The 25,688-nt window shown below is 39.3% G+C and overlaps 1 protein-coding gene across 3 annotated transcripts in view; it reads left to right on the top strand.

Moving 5' to 3' along the window:
• The window catches only part of NELL1 (neural EGFL like 1), a 912,020-nt gene that overhangs the window by 86,810 nt on the left and 799,522 nt on the right, over positions 1 to 25,688 (top strand). For 2 of the 3 annotated variants that reach the window (XM_012456483.2, XM_012456482.2), the window contains exon 3: positions 11,825 to 11,975. In XM_012456483.2, the coding sequence (XP_012311906.1) occupies positions 11,825 to 11,975 (151 nt within the window). Of the gene's footprint in view, positions 1 to 7,377; positions 7,467 to 11,824; positions 11,976 to 25,688 lie in introns of those variants that run through there. The other variant, XM_012456484.2, reaches the window with a different exon arrangement.

The following is a 25,688-nucleotide window of genomic DNA, read 5'->3' as shown; positions in this document are numbered from 1 at the left end:
TATTTCAATGTAGGCAGATTTTTATTCTTGAAAAACACCATTTGAAGCAACATGTAAAAATGATTTATAATGAATAATCATAAATTAGAGAGCTTGGCAGTTGAACATGATGCCCTACTGTTTACTATTGAATCTGAGTAGATGTGGCAAGGTCAGGGCCAAGACAGCATTTAAAAATGTCTTTTTCATGCCTGAGAGTTAGGACTGTGCACAAGAGGGAATGAATTACAATGAGATCAGCCTACAGCTCCAAACTTTAAACAGGCTAGAGATGACACCCTTAATATACAGAGTAGTTTAGGCTCTTGGAGGAGGAGTGTCTCTTTATGGAGGGGAGGCAGGGTACTGGCGTAGAGATGTGTAATGTTTCAGTCGTGTTTGGAGATTAGGGAAGCCGTATAGAAATATACAAAATAAGCTACAAAATTGGAGTCAGAGACACATCTCTGCTACTTGCTAGAGGTGAGATCCTGGAAAAGTCACTTATTTTCTATAAACCACAGATTCTTCATCTTTAAAGTGAGGCTTTTAATACCATTAATTGGTTTTAGGAATTTGAAATGTTATCATGTTATGAATATGCTTAGAAAATGTTAAAGCCCAGTGTCTAGATTTCTGGGCTTTTAAAAAAGCATCTCAGAAATGTCATAAGGAGCATACTACCTAAATACTAGATGCTTTCCTCCCTCCCCTCCCCTCCCTCCCTCCCTCCCTCCCTCCTTTCTTCCTTCCTTCCTCCCTTCTTCCCTCCCTCCCTCCCTCTTTACCTCCCTCCCCTAACTACTAGGCCCCTCCCTTCCCCCTTTTCCTCCCTCCCCCCTCCCTCCCCTTCCCCTCCCTCCTCTCTCTCTCCCTCCCTTCCTTCCTTCCTCCCTCTCTCCCTCCCCGCCCTCCCCCAGAAGGTGAGTGTTACAGATGAGGCAACTCAAGGATGAAGGAAGGAAACAGCTGTCTGAGGTCTTACAGCAGGTACTTGGCAGAGCTGGGCTTCAAACACTGGTTTGTCTGAGGCAATAGATGGTACTGAGGGGCAATGGTGCCTTATGGTTGGCTTTAGACAGATCTGGGTTTTAATTCCAGCTAGACTACTTAGTAGAACACGTTTTAACTTTTTGTATCTCATCTGCAAAATGGAGATAGTAATGCTGACACCACTAGGCTGCTATGAGGATTAAATTAGCATGTATAAAGTCCTTAGCTTGACATCTAGCAAAAATAAAAAATTCAGAATTGTTTGGAAATTGGCTAGCTTGCAATTGTTTGGACTTAGATTGCAGTGGCTGGAAGTCCCATATAGGCTCTGCTCAATTTTCAATTTTTGTTTTAGCAAAAGAGAGTTAGAACTGACCACTAACCATGCCTCTAACCATGGCTGGCAAACCTTACTCACCTGCCCGATGTTCTCCTGCTGGGCTATAGCCATAACCAACCATCAGTGTGACCTTTACTTCAGCCCCAGCTGCAGCACCAAGGGTCTCTTGGCATGGTGGCTGCTGCCATAGCTTGGCACCCCATCCATCCTACAGAACCCAGGGCCTATCCTGGCTGTCTTCCAAGTAAGCTCACAGTTGTCATGTACTTCTTATGTGGCGGAGAGTTTTGAGAGTTTAACATGTACTAATTGATTTAACCTTTACACTATCCCCATAGGGTAGATGTGGTTTTATTCTCATTTGTAAAGATGAGTAAGCTGAGGCACAGAGAGATTAATTTAACGAAGATCATACATCTGATAAGAGGTGAAATTGGATTTTTTTTTTTTTTTTTTTTTTGAGACAGAGTCTGGCTCTCTGTCGCCCAGGCTGGAGTTCAGTGACGCAATCTCAGCTCACTGCCACCTCTGCCTCCTGGGTTCTCCTGCCTCAGTCTCCCAAGTAGATGGGATTACAGGCACATGCCACCATGCCCGGCTAATTTTTGCATTTTTTGTAGAGATGGGGTTTTGCCATTTTGGCCAGGCTGGTCTCAAACTCCTGACCTCAAGTGATCTGCCACCTCAGCCTCCCAAAGTGCTGGGATTACAGGCATGAGCCACCGTGCCCAGCTTGGAACTGGAATCTTAACCAAACAGTGAGGCTTCAGAGACTGAGATCTTAACTGCTACCCTACATTCCCTCTTACCTGGAAGATTAAGTCCCTGATGAAGCACTCACTCTCCGTTCCTGCTCCAGGTGATTTTAGACCTATGATGCCTCCTAAGCATGACGTTTTTCTTTTCTCTCTCTTTCTTCTCTTCTCTCTCTTTTTTCCTCCCCTCCCCTCCCTCTTTTCCTCCTTCCCTCCTTCCCTGCTTCCTTCCTTCCTTCCTTTTTCCTCTTCTCCCCTCCCCTCCCTCCTTCCTTCCTTCCTTCCCTCCCCTCCCCTCCTTCCTTTTTTCTTTCCCTCCCTTCCTTTTTTGCTCCCTTCCTCTCTCGTTCTTTTTTTCTTTGTTCCTTCTTCTCTCTTCTCTCTCCTTTCTTTCTCTCCCTTCCTTTTTTCCTTCCTTCCTCCTCTATTTCTTTCTTCCTTCCTTTTCTTTTTCTTTCTTTCTTTCATTAGAGATGGGGTCTTTCTCACTATGTTTCCTGGGATAGACTTGAACTCCTGGGCTCAAGCTATCCTCCATCTCAGCTTCCTGAGTAGCTGAGATTACAGCCATATGCTACAGTGCCTGGCTCTACTTTTCTAATATCTCTGAACTGAAAAGCTGAGCAGGATCCATTCACTTTTGTTTGTGTCTTTATTACTAGCCTTTAGTGCCTCATGGATAGAAGGTGTGTCTTAGTCAGTTTTGTGTCCACAGCCTGGTTCAGAGGAGCGCTCAGTAAAGGTTTTTAAACTTAAGAATGAATGAACAAATGAATAAATGAATGGATGAGTGGTTAGCAGAAAGCAGGGGCAAGGACTTCCCTCATGTCTTTATAAGAACATTGAGAACTTCTCTTGATGGAAACAATGTTCTTGCTTGCACCCAGCAACCTTTTTGCACTGTGTGATGAGTATGCCCTTGGGGTTCTCAGACTCTTGACAGTGTGTATTAAAATATCATATGTAAAATTATTTCTTAATAAAAAATAAAATGAAAAATAAAATGTCACCTAAGGAGGGTTGCTGGTCAGTTATTGCCAAAAAAAAAAAAAAAACCAAAAAAGAAAAAAACCCTCTGTTCTCACTGATTTCAGGATACACAATTGTGGGGCTGAAAGCAAGGTGATTGGTGCTTATTTTCTTCTTTTGTAGGATGTCCTTGTTTCTCCATTTCTATGATAAGGCCATATATTTTAGCATAAACATTGTTTTTTTTTTTTTCTTATAATAACTCAGAGAAGATTTGGAAAATTCAGACATGTGGAAAGAAGAAAAATTTCGTCCATGTTAGCTCCCAATTGCTAATAAAATTGAAGGCCATGTCTATCTATTTGCTATGCATCACAAAATAAATTTTATGTTAATATATACTTGATATGATGCTGTATGTACTATTGTATACCTATTTGACAGTATTGGCTGGACATCTCCTATGTTATTTCAGTACCTTTCATATCATTATATTATCATATGTAATTTTCCATTGGGTGTATATATTCTAATTTACTTAGCCATTCTCTGTGGTTGTATAGCTTCTTCACTATATAATACAGTCTTAATTGTATTATTAAAGTCTTTTCACCACTCTTTTGTCTTTTGATCTCCTGTCTTGTGATTCAGATGGAGCTGGCATTCATTCTTTAAATCTCTCTTTATTCCTGAGATGGGTGTGGCGGGATGGGGATGGGAGGATGGGGATAAGGGGATTTGATTGCTGGTGGGTTGCAGTGGCAGTGTGGAGAGGCAGCCTAAAGAGGTGTGGCTACACAACGTTACTTTCTTAGCTATGGGATGTGGTGATTTTCCTTACTAGTTTTGTTAAACGTTTTTAAGAAGAGCTCATCTGTCTTATAGTACCTATCTAATTAGCAAAATTATGGAGGTACTGAAATCTCTTTTGATCAAATCACATAGTAATTACAAAAAATTGGTTAATACCATGTGTCACAGGATGCCTTAGGTTTAGTCCTCTAATGGAGGAGTTGAGGACACTCTACTGGCTATATTATTTCTTACGCAGCTCACTACTTTAATGTATTTCTTCTCAAACAGTCCTGGTTATATTTGAGTGTAAATTTGGTTATATTTGATAAACCTTTTTTCTTGTATTGTCTTCCAGACTTTGGAGCCAAGATACAAATTATTAATGTGACAAAGATTTGAGGCTTAACCATGTACCAGACACTGTGCTGGGTGTAGTGTACATATTGGTAGGGAATTCTTCATGGAACTTACAGTCCAGTGTGCAATAAATATAGCACTTGGCTGGGCATGGTGGCTCATGCCTGTAATCCCAGCACTTTGGGAGGCCAAGGTGAGTGGATCACTTGAGCCCAGGAGTTTGAGACCAGCCTGAGCAACATGATGAAACCCTGTCTTCTACCAAAAATACTAAAATTAGCTGGGTGTGGTGGCACTCACCTGTAGTCTCAGCTACTTGGGAGGCTAAGGCAGGAGGATCACTTGAACCCAGGAGGCGGAGGTTGCAGTGGGCTGAGATCATACCACAATCCAGCCTAGGCAATAGTCTGGGCAACAGAGAGAGATCCAGTCTCAAAAAAAATTATACATACATACATATATATATATCACTTAATAAAATGATTACATTTATAAATGATTACACACATAATCCCTGATAATTGTAATAAGTACAATGAAGATAAAGACAGGAAACTGAGCTGGCCTAGGGTGGTCAGAGAAAACTGGCCTGAGGAGTAACAAGTAAGCTGTTATCGGAAAAGGAGGGAGAGGAGATGGAGGTTGCTGCAGGTGGGAGCATACCAAAATGGGGAGGAACGTGGCCCTGCGAAGAAGGGATGTGAGGCTCCTGGTGCTGGAATGCAGGACTGCGGGCTCTGGGGGAGCGGAACGGGAGGAGGATGAAAAATGAGCAGAGGCATCAGTTGAATGTCATGAAATGTCGCAGTCGACTCTGCTGGGGCAAGAGTCAGTTTTGTGTCCACTCACTTGTCATGTGACCTGGGGCAAGCCATGAAGCCTCTCTGTGTCTCACCTGTAAAATGGAGATGTGTTGGTAATTTAACTCATAAGGGATGTACAAATAGATTGCTCATTTATTCAATAAATATTTCCTGAGTGAACACAAAAGTGCCAGGCACTGGAAGTATTATGGTGATTTACCCTTGATTTATATCAAGTACTGAGATCACACATATTGGTGAATAGCAGGGGTAGCCCAGTTAAGAGTGTAGCTCATGGAACCAGTTTGCTGCGTTGACATCTCAGCATCAAGCCTTCCTAGCCCAGTGTCCTTTAGAATACTATTTAAATTCTGTAAGCTTTAGTTTTGTCATCCATAAAGTAGGAATAATAATGATGTCTTCTCCTAAAGTTATTGTAAGTGAGATGACATGTGCAGAGTGTTAGCCCTGCCCTCGGCACCATAATAAGACATACACGTTTGTTTTTTCTCATTCTGGCTTCTGGAACAAATGGAGGTTTAATGGAATGTTATCATGAACTTGTTATTGGAGATGAAAATCCCTTACACATTAACTGGGAGTCTTCTGGTTTTCTCACTATGTTCTGCTTGTGAGTTCTGGTTTTTTGAAAGCCACTTGGATCAATAACATCTGACATCCTCAAAGTAGGGTCACAAGACCAAATACTGGGACACGTGCCTCCCATCCTCCAAAACCAGAAATTGCCTCACAGATGGTTGGCAGTTCTGAATCAACAAATTTCCTCTGCATTCAGAAATGAAAAGCCCATGGTCATTTCAAATTAAGAAATGTTGCTTTACCTTTTGGTGCCTTTCTTACCGTGAGCTTACATGGCATTCAGGCTAGAAGGATGTGGCCTGTCTATATCAGGAGTTTGCCATATTTTGAGGTTCTCAGTGTAATTATTGAAATGTTGCCTGCATGCTCTACCAGTCAAGGCTGAGGCAAACTTCCTTGGTGCGCTTTTCGTACCTCAATTTGCTGATTCTTAGCTGTGCTTTGGTGGGGATTTTGCCTGTTGGTCTGCTTTGTGCTAATGTGGTACTCCTTGGCCAATCAGGGGCCTGAGAGTTTGCTCCAATATTAGATTAAGTAGATGCTTTCTCTGCTGAACTTTTAGTAAGGGAGACACTTGCAGAAAAAGAAAAATGCCAGGATAATGTAAAAACACATGAGTGTTCACAGCCATGCGATGCTACTGTAAAGAATGCCCTCTTCTCCCTCTCTCCTGCCTAGTAAATGATTATGCATGTTTTTAGAGTCAGGTTCGGTGATACATTCTCCATGTTGTCATCCCCGATCTCCACGGGCCTCCTCTGTTTTTTTGTGCACTGCCCTATTCTGTAACTATTGTCATAAGAAAACTGTCTTGCTTATGTGTCTATCCTCAAGGGCAGAAACTATCTTTACTTTCATTCCCCCAGTGCCAACCATAGTGCCTGGCACAGGGGAAGAAAGGTATATGCTTCCCCTTGAAATGAAATTCACTACCATCCTCACTCTATATGCCAGGGAAGAGGAAAATGAAGTTGCTTCTATTTGAGGCAGAGAAGAGTGTGTGAATACAATCATTTAATTTCTTTCCTTCTCCAATCTCCTCCCTTCACCCAGCACTTTCTTTCTTTTTTTTTTTTTTTTGCTGATGTTTACTCATCACATTAGCATTTTTGCTCTTTCTTTAAAAATGACTAGGTAGAGCCGTTTTATCCTGGGAAAGAAAAAGCACTTAACCCTTGCTGCTGAGTTAGCACTTCTTAACTAGATCATGCTAAACCTCTGAGTATCTGGAAAGCCATTTTCCCCCTTTTTTAAAAATGTGAAATATTCACTTTAAGTGGTTGTTGGTGGGAAACTACCTTTATACAATGGTAGCCTCCAAGGACACCCCCAGAGGTCACGAAATGAAAAGCCTCATAGACAGACTAAATTCAAATACTTGAATCATGTTTAAAATATCTAGGAGGAAGCAGGGAAAAGAGATGGAGTAGGTTAACACATGTAGGATTGGGTGTGAGCAGCAGGAAGCACCAGCCCACCCAGTTCCTGTGTTATTCATTGCTCATATGGTCTGTTTTTTTTTCTTCTCTCTCTCTGCTGCATCAGCTTCTTTGATGATGGTGTGATTATGAGGACTGGAGCTGAGGTTAACAAAAAAGGAGGGGGTTCAGCAAATGGGAGGTTTCTGGAGCCCACGTGCTTCCTCTGTTGGAAATACTCAGGAGCAAGTAATCCTGGCTACAGCTGTAATTCACCATTTAATTTGATAAGCAGTGATGTGTTTTATTAGCATTTCTCAAGGAGAGTACATGTGGGGCCAGAATGGATATGAAATGGATGTCAATGATGGGTGTTGGTTTAGGGGTGACATGACTATCATTCTGCAGGTGGCATGATTTGCACATTCTGACTTGGTCTTCCCATCCCATTCTATTTGTAAGTAATACTCTTATTCAATCCTTTTTATCTGTATTCAACACACTTATATTCCACTTATTTGGTCTGTGTTTAGCACGTTTCACAGGTTTTTAACTTGCTCTCCATATTTAACACTTCTTGTGGGCTTTATCTGTCCCATTTGTTTTTCTTGTTCTCTCTAGAGGAATGGCATATTCTTAAGTAATACAGCAAACACACATGATGGCGGTTGAATATGGAAGTACAATATTCACTATAGGTCCCCATTAATTGGGTTTCATTGGTTGCTCTTTTAACTCCAGGAAAAAAGCAGGCTGCTGCAAAGTAGGTGACATATCACTATTTTTAATAGTTGACAACATTGTGTGTTATGTTAATTTGGAAAATCAGCAGGGGGAAGAATTGTAGAATCTAGGTTTTTTAATAGATGGAATTTGCCCTCAGTACTCTCTTTTGCTATGCAGCTATGATCAGGATCAGGTGATTAACTGAAATGAAATGTCAAGACTAGGAAAGAATTTGGAGATCATGGAATTCAGTAGTCTTAATTTTCAGATGTAGAGTGTGAGGTTCAGAGAGGTAAGGTATTTTATCCAAAGTCACACAGGTAGTTATCTGCAAAACTCAGTGATCTCAGTCCTATGAAACCTGTCCAGTGTTTCAGCCTACATACTGTAAGAAATAGAACTACTTTGTTGTATTTTTTAAGCATTTAAATCATGGTCAAAATTTACTTTAAAGGGCTTCACTGAAGATAAGAATGCACATAAAGCCTCAATGTATCAAAACAGATGTTCCTTACATTTCAGTCTAGTTAGTGCTAATGGGGTCTCTTTACTTCAGTGTGCCAATCATTTATAAAAAGAAATAAGAAAAGCCAGCATAAGAAATGTTCCATTTTCTTGGAGGGTTGAGTGACAAGTATGGTAGTACTAGATCAGATTATTAAATAGGGGGTGTCCTGCAAAGAAGTGAGGCTTATTTAGCACCAAAAATCATTAAAATAAATTTTCGTGGCCATGAGCATTTGAGAAGGACCCATTTATCTTCTGGTTTTCCAAAAGATATATTATTTTCTGATCATAACATATGTGGTTACTTGAAGCATTAATACAAATGAGAAAAATAAATGGAAAATACATTAATTAATTCAATAAATCTTTATTGGATGCCTGTTTTGTGCCAGGCACTGAGAACTGTGGGTAAAACAATAGATAAATGAGTATGCCTGCCTTCAATGGAACTTACAGTCTAGTGGGAAAAGAAAGGAAATAATATGAAGTAACAAACTTGAAATAAGACTGTGATAAATGAGATCAACAAATAATAAATGGATTACAATACATATATTATGACAAGTCAAATGGAGAAAATACCCAGACTGGAGCATTAGAGAGACATTAATGCAGAGCTTGCCCTGGAGTGGCCAGAAGATTGCATTTACAGTGAAAGCTGAAGGAGAAGGAGTCAGGCACATGAAAAGGAGAGAGAAGAGCACTATGAGCAGAGGGACAAGCGTGAAGATCTGAGGCAGGACTGGGCCTGGTGTGTTCCTCTAGTGACCAAGGAGAAGAGTGTGAATGGGGTGGGAGAGGTAGGCAAGAATCAGTTTGTGTGCAATTTTGCAGGCATGCTGTAGGGACTGGATTTTATCCTATGAGCAATGCAAAGCCATTGGAGGATTTTAAGCAGAAGTCTAAAATAACTTGGACTTGGGCTTTAAAAAAAGCACGTTAACTACTGTGTGAAGAATGGGGAAAAGAAGGCAGTATGGAAGCAGGAAGACTAGTTAGGAAACCATTGGAAGCATCCTAGGGAGCAATGACTGTGGCTTGGACAAGAGTTTTAAGAGTGAAGTTGGGAAGAAGGGGACAAATTCCAGACATGGGAGCACGCTTGACTTGTTTTTAGATTGAATATGGAGAGTGGAGAAAAGGGAAAAATCAAGGACAATTTCTGTTTTTTTTGACTTGAGGAATGGGGTGTTGCCATTTACTAAGACTGAGACCTTGTGAGAAAATTGAGAGTGGAGGGAAGAGAACAAGCTTCACTGTGGGCACATTACAATTTGAAATGCTTATTAGATATTCACATAGAGATGTCAAGTAGGAAGGTGAACATTTGAATTTACTGCTTAAGGGAGAGGTTAGGGCTGCAGTTATAAAGTTGGACACTGTTGGCCATGAGGCTGGATGATACCACTCAGGGAGAATTGAGTTAGAGGTTAGGATACCCATACCTGATATGATATTCATATCCATTTCCTCCAGCAGGCATTGCTTATCAATTATGTTCCTCTTTCCTTTAGGCTCAAGCTTTAGAATCCTGAAATGAACTCTTTAGGCAGCCACTACCAATCAGTTGATTCCTAATTGATAAGTAAAGAAGGAAAAAGTAAAAAGTAAACGTAATCTTAAGAGTTGTTTTTTTTTTTCTGGCATTATATTCTAGGTGAGTTTATTAAGATGATCTTTGCTTAGAAGTAATGATAATAGGGTGGGTGGCTCACACTTGTAATCCCAGCACTTTGGAAGGCCAAGGTGGATGGATCTCCTGAGCTCAGGAGTTCAAGACCAGCCTGGGCAACATGGGGATACCCTGTCTCTACCAAAAATAAAAATAAAATAGCTGGACATGGTGGCACACACCTGTGGTTCCAACTACTCAGAAGGCTGAGATGGGAGATCGCTTGAGCCTGGGAGGCAGAGGCTGCAGTGAACTGAGATCATGCCACTGCACTTCAACCTGGTGACGAAGACCCCCCTCCAAAAAAGTAATGATAATAAAAATAATATTAACAAACATTTTCTAATACTCTCTAGTTTACAGAGTGATTTGCTCCCACATTTAGTAGATTTTTAAATGTCATCTGGATAATCTTTGGCTGGGATTTTGTAGAAGGTATAGAAGCATTTTTCAAGTGGTTATCTCTTACCTCAACACTTGACAAAAGCTGACAGCATGCCACTTAACAATTAAGTAGTGGAGGCCTTGCTACTATTGTGCAGGTAGGTTTTATACTGGTAGATTGGTCTGCCTGGGTTGGGTGTCTCCATGGTAGAGAACAAACATTGCTTTCTGCCATTCATAGACTAGATATTTATAGGTGGATAAGACTATGCTGTTCTTTTCTGTGTTATAAAATTGAAGCAGCAATTCAAAAAATTACAGAAGGCTAAGGTGGGAAGGCTTTAAGCGATCACCTAGTCTGCTCCCCCATTTTACAGTTGAGAAGACTGAGTCCCAAGGTCAATAATCCAAGGATACCTTATTTAGAAGCCACTGTTGAGGATGAGATGTTGCCAGTCTGTGATGTTGCTTGGGCAGTGCAGCCTTTGAAGTTCTGTGTTTTTCAAGGACTTCCCTTGCAGTGCTGGAGAAATAACCAAGTAGTTATCATACAGTCAGAGGAGGTGGTCAGGATGTCAGAGGCCACCAAACATACTTTTAATGTTCATTTATCATCCTCTGAATAATCTTCTCTAACTTTGCTTCCTTAGTGCTCTTTTCTGATGCCAGAAAATGTAGTGTAAAATAATGAGATAACACCCAGTTTATCATGACAAGGGTGATCCTGGGCATGAAGTGATGGATGTCTCTCATTATGCCGATGTTGGAGAAAGAAACATTCTTGTCCAGGAATAGGATTAGCTGGAATCACACACCTCTAGGCCTGCTGAATCGGCCTCGATTTCAATAAATATTTCATGAGGAAAGTCATCCATTGCATGTTTATGGAGAAATTCCAGGCACGCGTGTGGATCATGAGCATGCCTTGTATTTATTCTTTAAGCAAAGGCAGAGTTGTCTGGCATTATTAGTGCTAGTAAATATCTGCTAGTTGCAAGGCAAGGACAGGTTTCCTATATACATTGTGGGGAGAAGGAAGCTGAGTCCCTGGAAAAAGTGAAATTGGAGGATGCTGCGTGGCATTTGGGTCTTATTATCTGAAGATTCTGAGTTTAGAACCCCATTTATCCGACTGCCTCTTTATTTACAGCAACCTAACCTGTTTGCAGAAAACTGAATGCTCAGTGTCCCATCAAAATTCCTGTCAGAAAATCACTGTGGAGCCGATTGTGAACTTGTCAAAGTGACAAGTGGGTGCAGTGACAGAGATAGCATTTCTGGGATTTGCATTGAATGAATGCAGCTGTAGGGACTGGTGAAAGGTGCCTGAAAATGAAAGCTATTGACAGGAGAGGAAAATGAAAAGTGCAATCTGAATTTTTTGGACATGACATTTTTAACCATGGATCTTTTCTCCTCTCCCTTCTCATCCCCTTTCTCCTCTTCTGTATTTCCTCTCTATCCTTTTCTTTCCTCATCTCCTCTCCTTCTCTCCTATTTCTCCTGCTCTTCCTCTTGGTTCCTAGATATAGAAAGAGAGATCCATGCAGCTCCTCATGTGAGTGAGAAATTAATTCAGCTGTTCCGGAACAAGAGTGAATTCACCTTTTTGGCCACCGTACAGCAGAAGCCATCCACTTCAGGAGTGATACTGTCCATTCGAGAACTGGAGCACAGGTAAGAAAGCTCTTTCTGCTTTTGAAAATCTCCTTAGAGTTAATGGGTTATACAAAATGTCTTGGAATTTAGAGTTTGTAGCCCCATGAAAACATTCACCTAACTGAGGCCTTGTTTCTGTTGAACACATTCATGCATTTACTTTGCCTTAAGAATTTACTTTGGGCAAAGTGGCTTTTTTGTTTGCTCTCCAAGGACCAATCGTAAGTATCTTTCTCGCCTATCTTCTGGTAGACCTTGAATAAAATCACATTCTATCATATTTAGTTATCAAACAAGTTAATTGGTTATGTTTAATGACCTTCAATAAACATTTATGGTGTGTTTATGTGGGAATTATACTTGACACTGGGAATATTAAGTTGAATAGTGTAGGATTTTCATTGCAAAGATCACATAAGCTAGGAGGGAAGATGGACAAATAAATATCATAAAGTATTGTAGATGCAATGCTAGAAAGTTGTAATCAGGAAATAAGAGTAGTCATTCTAATAAGGGTTGTACTAGCCAAGAAAGGCTTTGGAAAAGATGATAGTTGTATAAGAAAAAAAAAACATGAGTGAATATTTTACTTGCTGAATGCTAAGGAGTAAGGGATGGAAGAAATAATATTTCAGAAAGAGGTTGCTATGATTTTAAGAAGCAATACGTGGATGGGTAAGTCGTTAGAACATAAAAGTGTGTATGGGGAAGGGATGAGAGTTTGGGGTGGGCAGTGAGGGGTGGTATTATAGAGGTAGGTAGAAACCAGATCATTGCAAAGCTTCAACGTCATTTTAAAAACTTGGACTAAAGTCCCTAGGCAATGGGTTTTAAGTTTGAGAAGTTCACTCTATCATTGAATTCAAATTAATAATCATTAGGTAACCTAAACAATTTTATTTTTAACACTGGCTTCTTCTATATTAATCCACTGAAAATATTTATGAAGCACCTACTCTTTTCTAGGTGCCATGCAAGATTTTGTGGAGAAATCAAAGCAACAAAATCTTCTAAGGACGTATGGTGTAGTTTGGCAATACAGGAAACAAGGCATGACCACACAAAAAGCTAAAGAATAAAAAAGAGCCAATAATAAAGAAATAGTAGATTTGTGTTACAAGGAAGTATGAAGCTGATTTCAAAATTACCTAAGGTGTTAAGTTCACTGAATTAAGTGCATTAGGTTAGTGGTTAAGAAAGACAACATAGGGCTGGGCACGGTGGCTCACGCCTGTAATCCCAGCACTTTGGGAGGCCGAGGCGGGTGGATCATAAGGTCAAGAGATCGAGACCATCCTGGTCAACATGGTGAAACCCCGTCTCTACTAAAAATACAAAAAATTAGCTGGGCATGGTGGCGTGTGCCTGTAATCCCAGCTACTCAGGAGGCTGAGGCAGGAGAATTGCCTGAACCCAGGAGGCGGAGGTTGTGGTGAGCCGAGATCGCGCCATTGCACTCCAGCCTGGGTAACAAGAGCGAAACTCCGTCTCAAAAGAAAATAAGAAAGACCACATAGAGAGTGCTCTTGAAGCACAGGCAGAATTCCAGCAGGTAAGGGAAGAAGGAACAATGTGCGCAGTCACAGAAGTGAAGAAATGTAGAGAAATGCAATTTTGGGAGTGGGAGCAGCAAACAGACTAATTTGGCCTGAGCAGAGGCTCTTGGTATGCAGACTTTTGACAGTTGTAAGGATCAACAGTTCTGTCTTTAATGATTGTTTGCTCTCAGCCTCAAAGTGTGGGGATGGACCCTGATCATTTTGTGGAGATGTTGTCAGCATTACAGTCTGGCTGTTCTGGGTCAGCCCAGAGAAAAGAAGGTGATGTACATGTCTGTGAAAGAAATGTGTTTGTTCAAAGGTGTTCTGTATGCTGGAGAAGGTGTAGGTTCTCATTTTCTAAGGATTGCGTGTCAAGGCAAGTGGCTTTGTGGGGTTGGGTGTGAATGTCTCTTTGACATGAGGATTATACAAATGCCCAAAGTAGGAGGTAGATCTTCAGAGTCAGACTGATGGAGGCTGGAGTTCCAGTTCTAGCTTTGTGGCACCAGCTCTACAATGTCTTAGAACCTCAATTTCCTTGTCTGTAAAATGTGCATCATAATCTATTTTCCCAGGTTGCTGTAAGGATGAAAAAAGATAGTGCATGGTGTGCATGGTGGGTGGCCATCCCTTAATGCATGCGCATTTATTCTCCTTGTCTAAGTGTGTTTTGAAACTGTATTTGCTGGGTTTCTCTTTTGGATTTTTTTTTTAATAGGAAAGGTTTTTAAAAAACTTCTGTGTTGCCATCTGAGGCTGCTTCCTTTTATATCCCTAGTAGGTTTCTAATAGAAACCGAGGATGATTGAATGGAGAGTCATTTGATCATTTTTCATTGTAATAGAAAAACTTCTTCTTCTTTTGTTTTTTTTTTGAGAAAGGGAGAAGAGACTGGGTGTGGTGGCTCATGCCTCTAATCCCAGCACTTTGGAAGGCCAAGAAGGGCTGATCACCTGAGGTCAGGAGTTTGAGACCAGCCTGACCAATGTGGTAAAACTCCATCTTCACTAAAAATACAAAAATTAACCAGGTGTGGTGGTGTGTGCCTGTAGTCCCAGCTACTCAGGAGGCTGAGGAAGAGTATCCCTTGAACTCAGGAGGCTGAGGTTGCAGTGAGCCAAGATTACACCATTACACTCCAGTTTGGGCAACAAGAGGGAAACTCCATCTCAAAAAAAAAAAAAAAAAAAAAAAAAAAACAGAAAAGAAAAGAAAGAAGAAAACTGTGTACAGTCGTTGAATGCCTTTTTAGCCCAAGAAGATGAGACATAGCAGCCTCTTACCACTAGGGAACATATCTGAGTCACACAGCACCAAAGTATATTAGCAGTAGAAACTGAGTCACAAGGCACCAAAGTATGCTGACAGTGGAGGATATCTGAGTCACATGTCACCAAAATACGTTACTGGCGGCAAATCCATGTGGGTCTCCAGCAACCTCGATTCTTGCATCCTCAGGAGAAAAATTTATCTGAGGGGCATAAAGCAGAAGGAGAGACCTAGGCAAATTTTAAAGCAGCAGTGAAAGTGAAGCTTTAGAGCAGAAATGAAAGGAAGGAAAGTACACTTAGAAGAGGGCGAAGCGGGCACCATGAAAGACAAGTGCGAGAAACCTCAGATCTTGACTGCTAAACAAAATAAATATGAAGAGGTAGATACTAGAGCCCCTCTCCCTCTGGACTTTATGATGCCCCATTCTGTGTTTGTGTAGTCTGATCAAGGCAAGGTATGAAAGACTGTGGATTAGTAATGCATTGGCTATGGGTAATACAGAAAACCTGGTTTCTACGCAAGCATAGAAGATCTAGTTAAGGAGACCTGGAATGCAAGAAAATAGAAATATATAATGGTATATATTTAGAAATTAGGCTAATTATCATAACGCTCCTCCCCCCACCTAATGTTCCCATCTGCAATAAGTGAGAATCTTTCATGATCTTCAGTTTCCTTTTATTATTTACCAGGATAACAGTATCTAGAGGAGCAAATTGCCCTGTAGAAATTTGGCATGGACATTTAACCAGGTATATAAGTTGACCAAGGATTTGGGGCTTTTCTTTATTCAATAGCAGAAGATCCAGGCATGTAGTGGCGATTGTCGGCTTAAAAGTTAGACACCCAGGTTCTTTTTGTGTTTCTCTCTTATGTGATTCTGTATTACTAATGATGAAGACAAATGAAATAAGTATTTGAAATACTTGGGATATAATGGGCATTATTAGATTCCTAGATAATTTTTATATTTATAATTCAGTAGCTTTTAGTATAATCACAGAATTGTGCATCCATCACCACAATCAATTTGAGAAACCCAAAAGAAATTCCTTATCTTTTGGCTGTCACCCACAATTTCCCCATAAGCTCCCTTGCCTTAGGCAACTACTAATCTACTTTCCGTCTCTGTAGATTTGCCTAGTTTGGTTATTTCATATAAGTGAAATCACACACTGTGTGTTCCTTTTTGACTGGCTTCTCTAACTTAGAATAATGCTTCCGAGTTTCATTCATATTGTAGCTTGTGTCAGTAGTTCACTTCTTTTTATTGCAGAATAATGTTACATTGTTTGGATATAATACATTATAGATATTATTTATCAGCTGGTGGACATTTGAATTGTTTCTACTCTTGGCTTTATGAATAATGCTGCTATGAACATTCATGTACAAGCTATTGTGTGGACGTGTTTTTATTCCCTTGAGTATATGACTAGGAGTAGAATTGCTGGATCAGATGGAAACTCTGTTTAACTGTTTGAGGAACTGCCAGACTTTTCCAAAGTAACTACACTGTTTTACATTCCAAGCAGCAGTGTTTGAGGGTTTCAATTTTTGCACATCCTTGTCAACACTAGTTATTATTTTTCTTTTTGATGATAGATATTCTAATGGGTATGAAGTGATAACTCATTTTGGTTTTGAGTTACATTTGCTTAATGGCAAATGATGTTGAGTATCTTTTCATAAGCTTATTGACCATTTATATATTTTCTCTGGAGAAATGTACATTCAGATAATTTGCCTACTTTTAATTAGATTCTTTGTCCTTCTATAATTGGTAGTAATTCTGCATATTTTAGATGCAGCCTCTTTTCAGATGTATGATTTACAGTTTTTCCCCCATTCTGTGAGGTGTTCTTTTTATTTTCTTGGTAGTGTCCTTTAAGCACAAGGCCTTAAAATTTGATGATGTCCAGTTTATTTTTTTGTGCTTCTGATGTCATATTTTTGCCTAATTCAAAGTCATGAAGATTTATTCCTACATTTTCTTCTGAAAGTTTGATAGGTTTAGCTCTTACATTTATCTCTTAGATATATTTTGAGTTATTTTCTTCTAAAAATTTTATAGGTTTAGCTCTCACATTTATTTCTTAGATATATTTTGAGTTAATTTTTATATATCATGTGAGGTAGGGGTCCAACTTTATTCTTTTGCATATGAATATCCAATTGTTTCTTCACCATTTGTCGAAGACTGCTTTTCCTCCAGTAAATTGTCTTGGCACCCTGTTGAAGACCAATTGACCATCAATGCGAGGATTTATTTCTGGTCTCTTACTGTTATGGGATCTTTGGGGTGTCGCTTTTCTGGCCAGAAACTTGTGGCTGGTGGCACCTTTGCCAGAATTTTGCTAGGGCCCACTGGGCTCGTTCCACTCACTCAGCCTGGCAGCCTGCACTCAGCTCATGGTGCTGCCCTAGGTGACAAGCTTCCAAGGGAGATGGGAGTCAGGCATGGAGCAGCGAGGGGTGTGTGAGTGAGTGTGGGGTCCGGCCACTGCACAGTCAGATACGCTGGCTGCTGCCACGAGGCGGGCAGCTCCAGGCACCAGCAGGGTTACTGATTCTTTGTGAGGCTGTGGCTGGACCGGGTGCACCACAGGCAGCTTCCACTAGCACCAGAGAATATGGTGGCACCTGGAAGTTTGGCGACACCAGGAACTGCAAGGCCCCAAACAGGGAGTCACAGCCTTGGCTTGGGCAGTCCAGGTCTGAGCTCCCCAAAGGACAGCAGCTCTTTTCATCTCTCCTCTTTGCCCGCAATGTGGCAAGCAAGGAGTATGTTTCAGCTCTGTTTGTGTTACACCTTTTTTAGCCTCATTCAATGTGTCCCAAGTTCTTGTTCTGCAACCGGGAAGAATGAGGTAGATAGACAAGTGAAAAGTGAGCAAGATGAGAAGAAGCTTTATTGAGCAATAGAAAGCTCAGTCTTCCACAGTGGGTAGCTCCTTTCCTCAGCCAGGGTGTCCCAACAAGTGTTCAGCTTCTAATAGATAGGAGACCCTGGAGTGGGAAGCTCCTCTCTGCAGACAGGTCCTCCTGTCATCTCTGCAGCTCTCAGCAGGAGAGGAGGCCCTGGACTGGGTAGTTCCTCTCTGCAGCTGGTCCTCCCAATGTCTGCTCAGCTCTGGCTGAGCCTGGGGCTTATATGGGCCTCAGAGGGGTGGAAGTGCATGCCAGTTGGCCCATGGGTGGCCATGGATAGGCCTGGAAAAGGCACCACAAGTTCCCACTCTGGTCTGTGGGATTGGCAGCCTTCAGGCCCTCCCTGGCCTGAAGGTGAAGACTCACCGGGGACTCACCCGCTTCCGCCCAGGAACCTGCCTGCCTCCTGCTGTCATTCGTGGTGCCCAGGCTGCAGGTGTAAAAGGATACATTCAGGCCATTGCCGAGCTGACTTCAGTCCCACCTCAGCTTCCCTCCTATGCTCATTGGTGCCCAAACTCCAGAGAGGGCTAAGGTGGCAGAGGGCTGGTATATTAGCACTGCCCTGAGCATGTGTACACTCAGCCAGGCTGTGACAGTGCCCGGGCTTGGCCTCGACTTTGCTCCAAGATTGGAGCAGGTGCTGATAGCAGAGAGAATCCAGGCAGTGGGAGCAGGCATTTCTGAGCCTGCAAGTGCGGGGTGAGGGCCTTCTTAGGCCTCTAAGAGTGCAGGGATGCCTGGGTCCACAGCTGCTGTTAGGGCAGCTGCATCTGTGAGGGGAAGGGTTGAGGATCCTCCTACTTTGTGAAACAGGAGGCTGGGTCTGCAGCCACAGTTTGGGCAGCTGCAGCTGTGTCCGGGAGGGCAGGACTCTTGCCTGCTGTGTGGAGTGGAAGGTCTAGATATGCAGTCATGACTTAGACACCACTCATTCCTGCTCTATGGAGCAGGGGGTGTGAGTCTGTGGCTGCAAGTGGGCAGCTGCAGCTGTGCGCAGAAAACTTCTACTCCAACTTGGAAGGGGCAGGGTTCCTGCTTTTTCTCTCACTCCCAGTGGCTTCACAGAGCCTGCAGCCTTGGCCATGCCTCACTGCTGCAGCTGGTGTGACGGCAGAGGCTGCTCCAGACAGCCTGCGGCTGCCATCATTACTTCTATTTCATTGATCTATATGTCTATGCATAGGCAGTGCTGTTTGATTATTGCAGTTTTATAGTAAGTTTAGAAATTGAGAAATATGAATCTTAGAAGTTTGGTCTTCTTTTCAAGATTGTTTTGGTTGTTCTAGCTCCCTTGAATTTTCATATGAATTTTAGGACCAGCTTATAAGTTTCCACAAGTAAGTCAGTTGAAATTTTGATAGAAATTACATTGAATCTGTAGGTCGTCAGTCTCAGCAAGTATTGCCATCAAAACAATGTCAAATAATTTGATTCACGAACATGGGGTGTCTTTCTACTTTCTCAGATCGTCTTTCATGTCTTTCAACTTTTTTTAAGTTATCAGAGTCTAAGTTTTTCATGGCTTTTGTTAATTTATTCCTAGGTATATTCTTTTTTTTTTTTTTGACATGAATAATGAAAGCACTGTGGTTTGTATATTCTTTTTTTAATGCTATCATACATGGAATACTTTTCTTAATTTCAATTTTTGGCTGCTCATTGCTACCATATAGAAAGGAGATTAATTTTTGCCTATTATTTTGTATCCTGCAACCTTGGCAAGCTTATTGATTAGTTCTAATAGTTTCTAATGAATTCCTTAGAATTTTTCCATATAAGATTATGTCATCTTCAAATAGAGGTAGTTTTATTTCTTCCTGTCCTACCTGGTTGCCTTTTATTTCATTTTTATACCAAATTGTCCTGGCTGGAACTTTCAGTACAATGCTGAATAGAAGTGGTGAGCAGATATCCTTGTACTGTTCCTGATTTTAAAGGGAAAGCTTTCACTTTTAACCTTGAGGTACGTTAGCTGTGGATTTTCATAGATACTCTTAACCAGTTCGGAGATTTTTTTTTTCTTCCCTATTTGTAGGTGTTCTTTGTCATATTGAAGAAGTTCCTTTCTGTTTCTAATTTGGTTACTGTTTCTATTATGAAGGGTGCTGAATTTCTTCATGTTATTTCTTATCTGCCGAGATAATAATGTAGTTTTTATCTTTCATTCTATTGATATAGTGTATTATACGAACTGATTTTCAGAAGTTATACCAAACTTGCATTCCTGGGATAAATTTCACTTGGTTATGTTCTGTAATTCTTTTTCTATTTTATGGACTTTTGTATCTATATACATAAGTGAGATATTGGTCTGCAGCTTTCTTTCTTTTGATGTTTTAGTATGGTTTTGATATCTTTCTTTTGAGTTTTAGCCTATTTTTAAGCTATATTGAATAGCTTCTTTTTAGCTAACATTTGCTGATTGCATACCATGTGTCAAACATTAATGTTTTTTAGATGATCCCCTTTGACTTGTTTGGTATATAATTTTGTAATTTGAAAATATTGAAAATTTTTCCTTTCTTAAATTTCAATATTTATATTAGCTATTTCTTTTTCTTGTTTTATGATAGGGGCTAGAATCTCCATAATAGTGGTAAATCATATATGAACAAATTAAAGGTCTTCATTAAAGTCAGTAAGAGGGCAACAGATAATCCTTTTTTCTTTTCAACTTTAATAAGGTCCTCTGTTTAATAAACTGTCTAGTAGTATTTTCCAATATCTGTCTCTATTTCTGTTTTTATCTACCTAGTCATCATGTAAAGGAAATCTAATTTTATTCCTATTTTACTGAAAGACTTAAAAAGAATAGCTGTTATATGTTATTAAATATCTTTTCAGTGTGCATTTTGAGATACTTTTGTGTCTGTCCCCTTTTATCTGTTAACATAAGTAATTACATTAATAGAATCCACAATGTTGAGCTATTTCTGAAATCCTTGAATAAACTTACATTAACTAATACTTTAGTTAGGATTTTTGTATCATTAAATAGTGATAGCAATAGCAATATTAGTGAAAGCACTGGAAGTAACTACATTAGTTTAAGCACTGAAGAATTATGAGCATTGTTTTAAATACTTTCAACTTATTAAACATTTAAATGTTTTACTTTATTAATAAGTGATATGCCATAGATTTTTCTGTGTATTTGAATACACAGAAAATTCTGTGTCTTTGAGTTAATTCTAGGCTTTTTGAATTTTTTTATGTTCAGGACTAGTTAAAAAATACACATTGTATCTTTTCTACAAGTGTTTCTGATGGAATAAGCCTGAAAATAGATGCAAATGTAATTAGATGTAAATAATTATGTGTAAAAATAATTAGAAAAGTGTGAAATATTTTGTATAGAAAATATCTGGGCTGAAAAGTACAAAAAATATTTAGGCTGATAATTTGATTTTGGGGAAACTGAAAAATTTTTTATTATTGAACTGTTCATTTTCTACTTCTTTTATGGTATGGTTCTATCTAATGACTTTTAAGCTCTTCTTGGGATCAATTTATATTTTTAAGAAAATCATGTATTTCATTGAGAATGGCATTTTTTTGGCAAATAGTTGGACGTTATATTCCCTTTTACTTAATAAAATTTTTATACTTGTGATTTTTATCTCCTTTGATTTCTAATGTGTGATATGTGTGTTTTGTTCTTATTTTCTTGGCCAGGCTCATCATGGGATTGTGTAATTTGTTGATCTTTTAAACAAAACAGTTCTTAGTTTTATTGATCAAGTCGACTGTTTTTCCTTTCAAATTCATTGATTTCTACTTCTTACCTTATTTTGGATCATCTTGTTGGTATTTTTACTAGCTTCTTGAATATTTAATTCATTTGTCTTCAGTATTTTCAGTTTACTGGTAAAATCAGTGACGGTTTTTGTTTTCTTGTGAATATTACTTTGAATACGGCCCATTGATATTGCTATATATTGTTTTTATTTTCTGTACTTTTCTATAGTTCTTAATTTCAGCTTGACTTCCTCTTTGACCGTGGTTAAAGGAGGCTTTAAATATTCCAAAGTGATTAAATTAAAAATGTTTAATGGGTAATTTCTGGTTTTATTGTTAATTGGGGGCATAAAATATGTGCTGTCAGATTTTTAGATTTTTGAGTTTGAAGAATTTTTTTTCCTGGTGATCTTTTACATGCTTAGTATTTTTGATTAAGGGGGTACATTTTAAAATAATGAGTAGCTTTTGAAAATGTATGTTTATATATCTATACAGACATATGCCTTTATATATAGCACCTCTGAGTTGTGTTATTTAACTTCTATGTGTATTGATTAATTGATCAATTGCTCAATCCATGGCACTCTAAGAGAGGTTGGTTAATGGCTCCTATTGTAATTATGTAAGCATTGTAGGTATTGTAATTATTATTTCTTCATAGTGTCCTTGGATAAGTTTAAGGGTCAGGCTGAAAATGTCATGTGTTTTCTGTATCCTATTCATTGACCATTACTGGGAAATTCAGCCTACCATTGTGCCAAGGTTGAGAGAGCATGGATATTGGAAACACTAGGCAGTCTCTTTCTTGATTGGTTGGGATGTTTCCAATTTAGTCTGTGCCCAAGTTCATGGAAGTAGCATAAGTAACAGACTGCCTCACACAGGAGTTTCTCCAAGTAATAATCTCAAGCACATTGTATATACTCAATAAACAGGTATTAAATAAAAAAGGATTTGTCTTCTTCATCTCCAGTTAGAGCTGCTCAGAATTTTCATGGCTAGTTTCAAAGGTTCACATGGAATACATTGTACCAGACACAGGTATTGCCCTGGGTGTGCTACACCTGGGAGGCTGTGCAGGATAGTGAAGGGGGCAAAGGTTTTGGTATCTGGAGACTGAATTGATAATACTTGGTGATTTTTCTGAGGATTAGGATTTGTAAAATACCTAGCTTAGTGCTTGGCTTAGAAAAGAAACTAAAAAAAGACATACTGATAATGCTGCTTGCTGATGTTGCTGATAATGACGATGTTGAGATGGAAATTTGATGCTGAGGGGAGACAGGGTGCTGAGGAGTGGCTAGATGAGAAAATAGCCATCCCATCCACTGCCCCCAGTTCAATGATTAAAGGAAAATAATGACTATCACCCAAACCTTCTGGTAACATTCAATTTGTAGTCAAAAGTCACCTTTGCTGATGAAGCACAATGGGGGAACAGCATTCTGGACCTGAACACCTTCTCTAGCCGTCATGAGCACCACAGGAAGTAATCATGACTCTGCCTTTTCCAAAGCTGTCAACCAAAGAAACTTCATTTAATGTTTTGGAAATCACTGTTTCCAATTTCTGCTAGGCTTCCAGCTACTCTCAGACATGGCCATTATTGAATTAATGGCAGAAGACTTCATTCAGTGGCTGATTTCCCTTCTGGCCAAAGGCAGACATCTCTCTCACCTGGTGGGAATCCAGTATCCAGAGGTAGAACTCTTGGGAGATTGTGTTTCTTTAAACAAGGAGTGAACTTCTTGGCAAAGCAGTATCTAGAAACTCCCTAGGTAACTGAGCCAATTGAGTTCCCATGGATATCTTAAGTGGGTAGATAAAATGAAACAGAAAACTAAAATATAAAGACTATTAAAAATGTACCTGAAGGTAGTAATTGAAATAGGGTCTTTTATGTAACAGAATGGGTACTCTGTTACTAATTTCAATAAATATTTTTAATGTGATAAATTTTTTTTTTACAGTAGCAGAGTGCATTAGCAGAGCAACAAAGATGAATCTGTCTTGCTGAACTACTTAATGACATTGCAGATTTAATGTTTATTTTTTTCAGATTCAAATGTGTTAATATAGAGCTTTGTTAAAATGGAAAGCTTAATTAATGCAGATTAAATCTAATTGAACGTTCTGCCAGTATATGCAACTCTGTAAGATATAATAATAAATCTTTTGTTTTTTGATTTTATTTCTAAATTATAGATAAAATTAAGTTGAAGCATAATTAGATGGGAAGCTAAAAGCTAGGGCTCTAAGAAAAAAATTCCCATGGAATCCTTCTCTGAGGAGATGAAGACATTTTTGGCTTCCTAAGAAGGCATCTTCTTTTTTTTTTTTTTAAACAAAAATTTTGTATTTCAAAAGATACTCTTCAGTTTTCTGAGCTCTCATGGTGGAAAGAACTTTCTACCGTGATGCCAGATAGGCTTGGGTTCATTTCCTGGATCTATCAGTTGTTAGATGTTTGAGCTTTTGCAGTTATCTTTAATTTACCTCAGCCTCAGTGTCCTCCTAGGTAAAGTGAAGGTATCAATTGATTACCACGTCACAGAGTTGTTGGGAGGATTAAACAAGAGCAATTCCTCATATGTCTCATATATCAAGGCTCTCAGTAAATATCATTTTCCTTCCTGTTCTCATGGCTTCTGTAGATATTTCCTAATTCCTCCTAAAATTCTTCATAAGGGAAGAAGGTAGGTGTTGGGACCTTCCACCGTTTGAAATAGTAATTACCTTTTCACATAAAGAGATTGTTATAGATAATCTAAAACAATGAATTGTCCAAATAGAATGTGTTCTGTAATTTCTAAAAAAGCAGATTTGCCTTCTTAATTATAGATGACTTGAGCTGATATTTAAATTATTTTGCACTTTTATAAAATTGATTGGAGAATATCAGAATGGAAGGTAGGAGGAAAGGGAAGAAAATTCCAGAAGTATGTTAGGTGGTTTGTTGAAGCCAACCCAAGAAAAAACTTTCTTCTTAGGTAATTCTTTCCTCAATGAGATACAACATAGGCTTATATTATTAAAAAGTAGATATTTTCGATTGTTAAATTACTTTCATTTGGGAAGGAAGGGAGCAAATTGGAGTCTTTCCCTGAAAAATCTATCTGTACTGCTTTTGAAGTATGCAAGCAAGTCTCCACATTTCAAACGAATAATTAGAGAGACTTTAGAGTTAGGACTATGAGTAGACTGTAAGCTCTATTTTCAATACCATTCAGGAACTATCAGTGTAAACCTATCAAATACTTTGTGGTCATAGATGCTGGACTACAATTGTGAAGCATACAGGAGTAGAGACAGTCAAAGAAACAGTCCCAAATATTGCTAGTGCTCTGATAGGAAGAATACAGGGAGCAGGGCACCCTACCTCCATATGGGTCATCTAGAGATGTTGCCAAATGCTAGGAGAAAAGACTTCTGGATTCTGAGATTCCAGCATTTTTATCTTTTTGCCTAGCAGAGTGTAGACACAGCTTCAAGGGAAAGTTTAAAGGATGTATACTTGAGGATGGGGACAGTTAGGCTGTGGTGTGCATAGGGAAGTAGTAATTTTCAGACAAATGAAAATGATTGCAAGGATCTGATGTCAAGAAAATGAGGATGTTTTCAGGAACACATTAATTAAGTAAAATTTAAATCTTTGTCAGAAGAAATGAAGCTGTTCAGATGACTTTTGACCTTAATTGAAGACATGTAGTGTCATAGCAATAGAATATAATGCTTTGGGCAAATTGCTTATGCTTTTATATGTGCATATTAGATTTTGGATTGCCTAGTGTTTGAGAAATGAGAAAACAGCTAATGTAGCCATTAACCTTTACTTTTTTATTATAAAAGTCACAATTTCATTAATATTTATGCATAAAATCATTTAAGTTCAATGGAATTCTCCTAGAGAATTTGAAAAAACTGTCTTCTTTGACATCCTTTGGAATTAGTTGTGAAACACTTGCATTTCTGGGTAACATGCATTCATTCATTTGGTTCTGTGGTGAGAAATGTGGACAGAATCCTGTTGCTGAAGAAAGATAGATTTAACCCCTGACTTGCTGATTTCTGGGTGAAAGGCACCTCAGGCTGTCAGAAAATTGATGAGGGTGGTGCAATGACAGTGATGCTGGGCCAGGAGTCAGAAGACGGGCTCAAGGCTCTGCTTTGCCAGTGAATACCCATGAGGCCAGACAGATCCTCCCTGGACCTCAGTTTACTTATCTGTCAAATTATAGTTCAT

Source organism: Aotus nancymaae, unplaced genomic scaffold (assembly GCF_030222135.1).
Source record: "Aotus nancymaae isolate 86718 unplaced genomic scaffold, 86718_ANA_hifiasm-v0.15.2.pri h1tg000059l, whole genome shotgun sequence".
Lineage (NCBI taxonomy): Eukaryota > Metazoa > Chordata > Mammalia > Primates > Aotidae > Aotus > Aotus nancymaae.
Note: the sequence above shows the minus strand (reverse complement) of the source record. Positions and strands in the feature narration are given on the sequence as shown.